Genomic DNA, 12,606 nt, shown 5'->3' on the forward strand with positions numbered 1-12,606 from the left:
AGAGTTTTACCACAGTTAAAATACTGCTATATATTTGATAGATTCCTGACAGCTGACTCTTGGCCTGCTGAACATGTCTGCAAACATCTTACCTTGAGTATTCATTTCCTCTCATTATACTAATTAACTCACACAACTCATTCTTCTTGCAAAAAATAATAAATAAATAAATAAATAACAATCTGTCAGTTTAACAATATATCTGATTAACAAACCCACTACTCTCTTTTGCTCTCTTCTACAAATGTTTTTCCTATAACAGAAAGAAATGTCCTCCTTTTTTTGCTATGCTTACCTATAAACTGCAGACTCCTGACTTCTGCCCTCCACTGATCAGTAAACACAAAGTAAACAGCATACATCAATCTCTTAGATGTTCCCTTCCAGGGTCCCTTAACATACAAAGACCTCTTGTCTCTTGAGTGCATGAATGAAAGTCTTTAATTTTGTCCCAACTGCCTGGAATTATAATCCCCATAATCTATCTCCATCATTAGGAACTGCCTTCTATCTCACTATATTTCTACCACCCACTGTGTTTTCCACCTAACCCTTCATAAAGCTCTCCTCCTTCATGTATTCCCCTAGGAATCCCCTAAAATTTCAGTACCAGTCAATAATCTGTGTGTGTTGTTATTCAGGTTATACAACTACAATGGTATTTTAGTCTTACTGTAATTTTATTCAATTCAGATTGCTTATTTTGTGATTATTTTTGTTGTTTATCCTTGTAACATACTGATACTTTTTGTTTGTAAACTATATGTATTATAAATGCCTCCTGACATAGGTAACAGTTGAAGGGTAACAGTTGAAGAGTGTTTGGTGATCAGCCCACTTACCTGTACAACAAATAAATAAAATTATGACCTCCTGCGTTCCCACAGTTACCACCAGCTTGAAAACATGGCATGACTTGCCTTGCTGAAGAATGGATTCTCAAATCTCATTACATCCTAACTTGTATGCTTTTCTGGTGACACATGGATTCTGCTTGATCCTGTCAAATATATAAATTCTGACTGAATTAATGGCTTACTTTTATGTACATGAAGAATGGTCTTACTAGTGTCAGCTCTTTTAGATATGTTGTTCCAGAGGGAAGCTGTGCTAAGTCTGTTTCAAATTAGAAAACACACTAGCAACAGTCTTAGTAGACTGGTCAAAGCATGTTGATATGGTTGGCTACAGCAGGACAAATCCACTGCTCTAGATACCAATACGTCAAACAGATTACAGCTCTATAGCAATGTCTTTCGGCTTTTCCCGGTTAGGGAATGCCACAGTGGATCACAGGTCTGCAGATTGATTGGCAGTTTTGTTTTTCCAGTGTCGAGTTACCAACCTGACGCCCAACCTTCACAGAAGGCACACACATACACACATGCACCTACCTGCATGTCTTTAAAACTCACTTGACCACAGGGAGGACATACAGACTCTGCACAGAAGGCACTCCAGCTGAGATCTGCATGGCGACTGAAGATTACATTTCAGACACTCTTCTCAATTTGTCTATGCATTCAGTACCGGATTTGACACCGGAATATGGTAATACAGATTCCGACCCTATAGAAGTTCAAAAATTAATTACAGAGACTGTAACAAAGGTCGTTAATGAATTAATACAAAAACGGACATTGTTCAACAGTAAAGAAAACGAGAGGGTCCCTTTAAATTGTAGACCGGAGGTAGCACCACGCGATGGGACTGACGTCAAAGCGTGTGAAGCAAGTCAGAACCGTAATGGTGGACAGAATGAAGAACGGTTACCTTCCGAGGGTAACATTTGGATATATCTGAACAAAGACACTGGAAATCCCTTCGCGGACATCGGAGAAGGGTTAACAACAGAAACTGTAAGTTTTACCAATGATGATACAACTGTTTGCAAGAAAGGCATATACGAACTAGAAAAATATATTTTTAAACATGTGACATTAACTTTAGAGGTACAATATTTAAATGAGTGTGTCAACAGAAAGATTGTACCTAGGGGCTTGAGAACAGCTAAGTTCCCTAACTGTGTGTCACCTGGAGACACGCTAGCGAAAGACTTGATAAACCTGTATAATGAGACTGGTGTTAAAATGATGAAATTGCTAATAGAACATTACAACAAAGAGCTATTAGTTTTAAACGAAAAAATAAAGAATCTTGATGAGCGTCTACACAAATACACTAGTTTTGCAACGTTTTCAGAACTGTATAAAGCGATAGAAATAAAAGCTGAAAGGCAAAAGGGCAATGTTATTGCTAGAAAGCAATCTAAATTGAGAAGAGACATTAACTCATATAAGAACAACGAAGCTTACTTAACACAGACGGATTTTAAGACAGTAAACAATACTATAGAAGGAAACATCTCTAAAAAAGGCACAGAGAAAGTTGCTGGGATAGCACCAGAAAGAAATCCAAGAGCGGAGTCGACAGAGTTATTTAATATAGAAAACAACACACATGAAGAGTTTCCAAGTTTGTCTATCAACAATGAAGGAGTACACACTAGGAATAATGAAGATATGAGTTATGCTGATAAAGTAATGACCCTTTCAGAGAACACTACCCCTTTTCAGAAAGTCCAGGAACAGAACAAAAGGACTATGAGATGGCAGAACACAACCCAATTTCGGGGGAGGGGGAGGGGCAGAGGAAAGAACAAGAAGAGATGGTGAAGATTTCCTCTGAAGTTAACTGTGACTTGTATGATGTAGTAATAACAAATCTATCAGATTTACACATTAGTCCAGCAATAGAAAGTGTTCTGAAGAAAGGATTTAATTTTATTCCCACGAATAATATGAAATTAGGCAAATTATTAATAGACTTTAGGCTTTTTTTAAGAAAGCTAAATTTAAAATACATTATGGAAGATCTGGGCTTAACAAGGCAGCAAAACAGAATCACTATAAGTAATCCAAGTACTTACAATCCTCCTCTTACAAACAGTTTACAGGTATTCCAAAAAATATGTGAACAAGATTTTAGGAAAATCAGTAACTTGTATGATGTTAACAATTTAACAGATGAAGAAAGAACAGCCTTAGATAGATTGGTGAAAAATAATGACATCAGAATAATGAAGGCAGATAAAGGAGGAAAAATAGTGATAATGAATGACAGTGAATACAAGATTTGTATAGAAAATTTACTGCAAGGTAAAAGAACATACAGAAAGGTGAATTATGAGTTTGTGACGAAGAAATTTAAAGATTTAGACACTATTTTGTTTGACATGTTTTGTCAAGGAGAATTTAGTGGACTAGATTATGAATTTTTACACAAAGAACATCCCAAACTTGGAGTATTTTTTGGTATTCCAAAAATTCAAACGAATCAGGTCAGGCCACCATTTAGACCAATAATTTCAGCCAAGCAATCTAAAACAGAAAACATTTCGGCTTGGTTAGACAACATACTAAATCCTATAGTTCAGAGGTCTGAATTTTTCATCAAAGACTCCTGGAATTTATTAGAAATATTAAGGGACATAAAAATAGAAGATGAGCACCTAAATTTTGTTAGTTTGGATGTTAAAAATCTATACACAAGTATAGATCAAGAAAAGGGCATAGAATTCATGAGAGAATACTTGAGTACACACACAGAATTCTCAGGGACCAAGGTTAATTCACTTTGCACTTTAATGGAATTAGTTTTAGAGAATAATAATTTTTTTAAATTTGATAACAACATTTACAAACAAGAGTGCGGAGTAGCCATGGGTTCTAGAGTAGCCCCGTCTTTTGCCAACATTGTTATGGCAAGCTGGGAGACTAGATTTTTAAAAACACATACTCAATTTAAGAAAGTTTCCCTGTATCGTAGATACATAGATGATTTAATATTTCTTTGGAAAGGAGATAAACATGAGTTTTTGGAAATGGTAAAGGACCTAAACAAGACAACCAATTTTTTGTCATTCACAACAGGTGACTTTGGTAAAAGTATAAACTTCTTAGACTTGACGATATGGATAAATAGTGAAGACAACAGCTTTAGTAGCAAAATTTATAGAAAACCATATTTTGCCAATAGCTATTTACATAAAGACAGCCTGCATCCAGTACACATGAAAAAAGGAGTAATCAAAGGACAGATGATTAGACTCAGTAGACTAACATCTGACGAGGACACCTATCTAAAAGAATTGGATTTGTTGAAAAGCCTTTTTTTGAGAAGAGGTTATGACAAAAAGTTTTTGGAAAGAATAGAAAAAGAAGCTATACCGCTGAGAAAAGGAGTAGCAAAACCTATTCTTTACGCAGAGGAAATACTAGTAGGAGCACCAGTGGTTTGTAAGAATGCTAATACTATAGAAAAACAAGTGGAAGAATTTGCAATAGCTTTCCCATTGCCTATAGTTAACGAAATGTGGAACATCAAGTCAATTATAGAAAACAATTGGAAAGTTATTATAGGAAATAGGGATTTAGTTTCAGTTATAGGTAACAAACCTAGATTCACATATAAAAAGACAACAAATCTAAAACAAATGTTAGAAATAAGTAAAAATGAACATAGGAATCTAGAAAGGGGTTGTACAAACAAGAAAGGAACATATAGTTGTACAAATTGTAAACAATGTAGATACATGAGTAACACTTCATTTGTAACAGTTGAACATCTGAATTACACCTTTGGGCTTAATGAATACTATAACTGTAACAGTGAATTAGTAGTGTATCTGGCAACCTGTGTATCATGTAAAAATTATTACATAGGGAAAACAAAAAGAGTATTTAAAAGGAGAGTGTACGAACATGTTTTAGCAATCAAAAAGAAAGACAAGAACAATGCACTAGCTAGACATGCAGTTATGTGCAAAGATTTCAAGAAATTTGAATTCTTTATTTTAGATAGAATAAGAAAAGAACTGTTTTCAGGAGATTTGAACAACCATTTAGAATGTAGGGAATGCCTGTGGCAGTTAGTATTTGGGGCCGACCAAACACCAGGGCTAAATGAAATGATAAATCTAAAGTGTTTTCTACTATACAAATAGTGGGACATTTGAAGATCATAAAAGAACATGAGTAATATACTAACACATAATATAAGAAATTTGATTAAATTAGATAAGAAATCAACACTAACTATGTATAGTTTTCCTTAAAAACTACAATATAAAACTTTCTAACAGTATGAATAAGATTCAACATTTATTAATAGTATTGTAATGAAGTAATTTATCATTTGAAGAATTAATTGTGAATTAATTTTGTAATTTACTGACATCATTTCCTGTGGAAATAGTATTTATACAACTGTTTTACATCAAAAGATGTTTCTGAGGAAGTTCACGTTAATAAAAGTGAATGAAAGCGCTAAAATCTTATTTGGAGTGGAGTTGGAATTTTTTCTTTGGAGTCTAAACAGATTTTGCCTGGCTTTTGTGTGTTTTTTATAATCCCCATAATCTTTCTCCATCATTAGGAACTGCCTTCTATCTCACTATATTTCTACCACCCAGTGTGTTTTCCACCTAACCCTTCATAAAGCTCTCCTCCTTCATGTATTCCCCTAGGAATCCCCTAAAATTTCAGTACCAGTCAATAATCTGTGTGTGTTGTTATTCAGGTTATACAACTACAATGTTATTTTAGTCTTACTGTAATTTTATTCAATTCAGATTGCTTATTTTGTGATTATTTTTGTTGTTTATCCTTGTAACATACTGATACTTTTTGTTTGTAAACTATATGTATTATAAATGCCTCCTGACATAGGTAACAGTTGAAGGGTAACAGTTGAAGAGTGTTTGGTGATCAGCCCACTTACCTGTACAACAAATAAATAAAATTATGACCTCCTGCGTTCCCACAGTTACCACCAGCTTGAAAACATGGCATGACTTGCCTTGCTGAAGAATGGATTCTCAAATCTCATTACATCCTAACTTGTATGCTTTTCTGGTGACACATGGATTCTGCTTGATCCTGTCAAATATATAAATTCTGACTGAACTAATGGATTACTTTTATGTACATGAAGAATGGTCTTACTAGTGTCAGCTCTTTCAGATATGTTGTTCCAGAGGGAAGCTGTGCTAAGTCTGTTTCAAATTAGAAAACACACTAGCAACAGTCTTAGTAGACTGGTCAAAGCATGTTGATATGGTTGGCTACAGCAGGACAAATCCACTGCTCTAGATACCAATACGTCAAACAGATTACAGCTCTATAGCAATGTCTTTCGGCTTTTCCCGGTTAGGGAATGCCACAGTGGATCACAGGTCTGCAGATTGATTGGCAGTTTTGTTTTTCCAGTGTCGAGTTACCAACCTGACGCCCAACCTTCACAGAAGGCACACACATGCACCTACCTGCATGTCTTTAAAACTCACTTGACCACAGGGAGGACATACAGACTCTGCACAGAAGGCACTCCAGCTGAGAATCAAAACAGAGAACCTCTTGCTGTGAGGCGATAATGTTAGCTGCACCACCATGGCCAGATTACTATGATATGTCTTAATGGATAAAATATTAGGAGTCTGTTGCTGATAACTTATTCTACAACAATAGCAAGTATAAGATCAAAAGAGTGGCTATCTCTTCAAAAAAAATAAAACACTGGTCATTCTCTGGGTTCAACATATGTGCCGAGTAATGTTTGTCATAAACAGTGAACATCACCCATAAAATACTGCATCTTTAACTGTTTAAACTTTGGCCAGGCTTACAGTCTTCTCACTGCTAAAACAACTTTATTGCTATCTATGCAGATGGATTGTGGTAATCTCAGTCCCAAAAGATGGCACAATGTCACAAAAAAAAACTTACTTAATTCTTTGTTTACAAAAAAAAGTCACTCATCATTATACAAAGTAAATGCAATGGTTTGCCCATACTGTAGTTGAGACAAGTTGGACAATACTTTAATGTAGCACTATGATCACAAAGAATTCTTCATGGCTCGCTGTCTACTAATATTTTGCTTCTCAAATCGGGAAACCTGCAAGAATCTCCCCACCACAATTCATTTAGCTAAATTCAGTAAAATACATTGGTGAGAGGAATATATAAAGGTATCATGAAGTTCAACATTCCCCTTTGTTTGTTGGCTAACTGTAGCATCAGATGACAGAATAGTTCAAACAGCCATCACTGTTAAGTGGCTTTGCCAGATTACAAATTATACCTTGGATATTGATGGGTTATCAGCACAGCAGGAAAACAAATATACAGGAGCTTTAAAGAGAAATTATGTTATAACACTTCTGTTAGCTACAATAAAAATGGATACGCAAACTTATAACTTTGTTAGGTCTCTACTGATAATGTACTGAAACAGACAAGAATATCATGAAGGTAAAGAAAATAACATAATGCTGCAAGTGAAACACAACTTAACAAGAAAGCCACAGTCAAAAATACAGCCAAAAAGGTTCCCCCCCACAATAGTTGGTAATGTCATCTTTTTGGGGTGTAGGGATATTCAACAAATGTAGATTAATATTAACACACATCCTAACATCTCCTAAAAGTGGGACTGAGTAAAACTGTGACAGTACTCACCTGTCCTGGTGTTGGCGCTCTAACTGGTGTGGCAAGTCTCACCCAAACAGAGCCATCTTGGTTTAAAGTTAAAGTGCACGATACTGTGGAAAGTAGTAAAATATTTTTAAAGCTGCTAATGCATCTGTTCATTTGTGATTTAATATATACAGCATGTGGTTGTTACTGCTGTATTTCGTCACACATTCTGGTTACATACAGTGCATAAAAACTCTATTAAAACTTCTACAAAAAACTACATCCTGACCTTTTAAGAAGTATACAACACAGCTTTGTTTTATTTTGCTCCTACCATTCCCTCTCATGTGTCCCAGTGAGTGTTCCATACATGGTTATTTAATGGGCACATTGAGGGGACTTTGCTTACACAAGTGGCAAAACTCTACACTCCCACAGCTGGTCCCCTTGCATGCAAACATTTCCTTCATAGTCAAATATCTCCAGTCAAGGCTTGCTGCCAAGATGTGCCCCTTTTTCACCCACCAATGGAAATTTGAGCATATGAGGGGTGTGGCTTGGATGGCAAGCCAAAAACAGCTCTACAATCTTTACTTTTTCCTGACAGGATTTGATATTTAACTTCATCAACAAATACCTGAAACTACTAAAATCAGATTCTGCAAGTCATAAGCTGCAAGTTGGTGTAACTTTTAAGGTACAGTTTTCATATTTTCCTGTCAAACTTTCAAATAGAAGGAACGGTGAAATCACATTCACAAACGAAGATGAACAGCTCCAATTTTTCTCAGCAAGAAACTCCACTGAAGAAAGAAATACAGTCAATCCTTACTACAGTTCAAGACTTGGTGGGTAAAATAGACAAATTAAACTTAAAAGTGGACAATATAAAAGAAGATACCACCAAACAAATAACCTTATTATATGAAGTCCTTAAACAACAAATTGCCCAGATTGCTGCTTTGGAAGATTCAGTAACAGATATAGACTACAGGTTAACAGACAGAGAAAAAATGTAGACTTTCTTTTCCAAGAAAACACAAGACTCATTGAAAAGATAGACGACATTGAGAATGGAACCAGGAGAAACAACATAAGAATCTATGGCCATCCTGGAGTAGATGAAGGGGGACAATATAATTAATTTCCTGACTTCTTGGATTCCTAAAATCCTAAACCTACCCGAATCATTATCCTTCAGGGCAGAAAGGGCACACAGATCTTTGACTACAACTTCTGTATCCAGTAAAAACAGCCAACGAAGGTCTATTATTGTAAAATGTATCTCCACTCAAGACAAAGACCTTGTTTTAAGAACTGCCTGGTCCCTTACTCCATTAAAATTGGTGACCAAACTATCAGGTTTGACAACAACTTTTCACCCATTGTAATGTCCAAATAACAGCATGTGCCCCTCTATTAAATCATTAAAAAAGGAAGGAATCAAAGCACAATTCATATTCCCAGAAAGAATAAGACTGTCCCTGCCAGAATGAAAGAAAACTTTTGACTCTCTTGAAGAAGCATCCACATTTGTCAAAAAAAGAACCTTTAAAATTAACTTGAACCCATGGATTCTTCAAAGAACTCAAAAAGACAAACTTCAAAAAAATGAGTAGACTACTAAAGAAAAAAAGAGAAACCCAGAGACAAATGATTATACATAACTTCACATTTCATGGAAATTTTTGTTTTCTCCCGTCTAAATAATGTGGAACCATACACAGAAGATAATGTAGCTTTTCTTTTCTCTCCTATTATCTTTAAAACAACAGTGCTAACTTTATAAACAATATATAGTACTCAAAATTCAAGTAAATCAAACTCTTATCCAACTGCAAACTATTTTATACTTATATCTCTTTATATACATGGCATAGCACTAGTAAAACTGGATAAAATCACTCATTTCATATATTTATATACATTTATTTTATATCCTATACTTATTTCTTCACGTATGTGCCTGCCCTTTCTGTTTTGGTCTCATAGTATTTAATCAATGCAGGAGAGAGAAATGCTTACTGTGTTACTTTTAAGTATTTAAAATGAAAGTGGTGACATTTTATTATTATACATACATTTACTACTTAACTGAACTTCTGTAATGTGTTCCATTTAGCTAATATATCTTGCAGCTGTGTATGGTTGGTAATTTGGACCCTTTATTTTAAATATTCATCATTTTACAAGTTATGCTTAAAAGCTTCACTTCACTAGAAAATTCCTGCCTACTTAACTTTTTGATGAAATGTTGACAACTTTTGTGACAGGCTTGAGCTTCTAAAGGCTTCAGTTAGCTCCCAGACTCATGAGAAGCAATCTGTGCTGTCTTTCAAGAAGCAGGCATGACTTTTGAACCTGAACTCTAACAGCCAATCCAAATCAAGAATGATCATTTGAACTGTGTTTTCATTCATTTAGCAATTATTTTTATCTAAAAAGTCTTATAAGCATATGTTTTCTTGTATTTAGTGATTTATTTAATCTGAATTACATTTATATTTAATTAAGAATTAGAAATATGTTTCTGACAGTGACAGTTTTAAAAACATCTTTTTCCTGTCTGCTTAATGACACTATAGTCCTGTATTTACTCATAGCAACAAATAATTATTAGGATAAATTTATCTTAAGTCTGTTTAGATAAAAAAAAATAAGAAATCGTATACAGCTTCATGTTCTTAGTTCATGCATACATAGTATATTAAATCAAAAATGTCCTTTCGTATGTTTTAATGTACATGCAGTTTCACTTTTGATTGCTATTAACCTGCAGTAGCTAGGAATTCCCACTAGATGTCATGAGAGGGTTAGTTTGTGGCTTCTATGAGAGGTATAGTAAGCTGGACTTTGTTTATCTATTTAGAAGGTAGTTAAAATATATAGTTTTATTGTTTTTAAATTGTCCATAACAATTTAAAAAATGTATTTGTCATAATGAATCAATGAAAGCACTTTTCAATTTTACTTATAATAGCAGTCTCCATCAAATAATAATCTTTAACATTATATCTATTAATGTCAATGGTTTGAACAACCCTATGAAAAGTAGTAGTGTCAACAAATATTTAATGCTACATAAAGCAGATTATGCATTCATTCATTCAGGAATATCACTTAGTAACAGAAGATCTAAACAAATTACTCTTTAAGGATTATAAGATTTTGGTAAGTTCAAAGTACGGCCACAAGAGAAGAGGTGTCCTAATTTTACACAGAAAATCAATGAGAAATCCAGAAATAGTTGACTCATACTCAAGCAATGGTGGTATGCTTGCTTTAGTCATACTAAAACTAGGTAAATAGATGTACATTTTTGCAAACACCTACTGGATACCGGGCATTAGGACTAAAACTGTGAAAAAACATTAGCAGGTGATTTTAACTGTATCTTCTCCTCCACTGATACTACAAGCTCTAAGCCCTTCAAGAGGTCCCCTGTTGGCAAGCACTTGAACAACTATATAAAAGAAAGAAATCTAATTGACACTGATGGTATAAAAAATATTATCCTCCCTGAAATATTCTCACTACTCTTACAGATTTGGTATGCAGACCAACATAGACAAAGTTTTTGTAACCAGTTCTTTACTGGTCAAAATTGATAATGTAGTCCTGACATCAGGCACTATCACCTTCAATGTAACACTTAATACTGACCCCTTAAACTTCTACCATAGACTACCTGCTTATCTAGTAACAGTACAAAGATTTAAAGAATGGTTTCTAGATGAAATAAATCTTACCTAGATGTTAATAATAATGGAGAGGTATCAGATATTATCCTATGGGACACTTTAAATGTAGTCTTACATGGTATACTCAAAAGTTGGTATACAAATAAAAGAAAAGAGTGGGATAAAAAACTGGTAGACATACAAAAGAAATTGATGAACTAAAACTTACAGCAATTGATATATCTGCATTAGATGACATGTAAACCGAACAAGGAATATCAGAAAATCATGCAGCATAAAATATCAATAAATCTGGAAAAAATCAGATTATAATCCTACTCAATTAATCCTAGGAGTATGCACAGGATTGCGATTAGATCTAAACACTTAAATGAAAAAAGTCATACAAAAGAAATAATATACACTAAAAATAATCCGACTATCAAAGTTACAGATCTAAAAAAAATCTTACGTTTTAAAAACCATTACAAGAATATTAATGATAACATCTACAAGTGATAAAAGTATAGACAACATTCTTGCTAATAATATTCAAAAGAAGCTATGCAAACACAATATTAATAACACAGATAAACCCTTTTCCTTTAAAGAATTAAAGGAGCAAATAAAAAAATCTTAAGACAAAAAAAGGCACCAGGGCTGGATGGTCATACTGGAAGTTTACAAACTATTACCTGATAACATCTTGGAAATCCTACTCAATACATTCCAAGAAGTTAAAACTATAGCAAACATCCCTCCCTCCCTCACAGAAATATTCTATCATCTCTCCCATCTTAAAACCAAATAAAGAGCTCAACCTTTGCACATCATACAGGCCAATTTCTTTGCTTAACATTGATTACACGATATTATTCAGAGAGTGTGTTGAGCAGATGGAAATAGTACTTTGAGGGGCTGATGAATGAAGAAAATGAGAGGGAGAGAAGGTTGGATGATGTGTGGATAATGAATCATGAAGTGCAGTGGATTAGCAAGGAAGAAGTAAGGATAGCCATGAAGAATGGAAAGGCTGTTGGTCCAGATGACATACCTGTGAAAACATGGAGGTGTTTATGTGAAATGGCAGTGCAGTTTTTAACTAGATTGTTTTATGAAATCTTGGAAAGTGAGAGGATGCCTGAGGAATGGAGAAAAAAGTGTTTTGGTACCGATTTTTAAGAATAAGGGTGATGTGCAGAGCTGTAGTAACTACAGAGGGATTAAACTGATCAGTCACAGCATGAAGTTAATGGAAAGAGTAGTGGAAGCTAGGTTAAGAAGGGAGGTGATGATTAGTAATCAGCAGTATGGTTTCATGCCACGAAAGAGCACTACACATGTGATGTTTCTCTGAGAGTGTTGATGGAGAAGTACAGAGAAGGTCAGAAGGAGTTGCAATGTGTCTTTGTGGACTTACAGAAAGCATATGACAGGGTGCCTAGAGA

The 12,606-nt window shown here is 34.6% G+C and overlaps 1 protein-coding gene across 2 annotated transcripts in view; it reads right to left on the reverse strand.

Moving 5' to 3' along the window:
* TRMU (tRNA mitochondrial 2-thiouridylase) overlaps positions 1–12,606 on the reverse strand; it is a 497,373-nt gene that overhangs the window by 67,065 nt on the left and 417,702 nt on the right. For both annotated transcript variants that reach the window (XM_044088386.1, XM_044088385.1), the window contains one exon: positions 7,521–7,603. In XM_044088386.1, coding sequence (XP_043944321.1) covers positions 7,521–7,603 — 83 coding nt within the window. The remainder of the gene's footprint in view (positions 1–7,520; positions 7,604–12,606) is intronic.

The sequence above is a fragment of the Protopterus annectens genome, chromosome 11.part0 (genome assembly GCF_019279795.1).
Source record: "Protopterus annectens isolate FY-2018-M chromosome 11.part0, PAN1.0, whole genome shotgun sequence".
NCBI classification, from domain to species: domain Eukaryota; kingdom Metazoa; phylum Chordata; order Ceratodontiformes; family Protopteridae; genus Protopterus; species Protopterus annectens.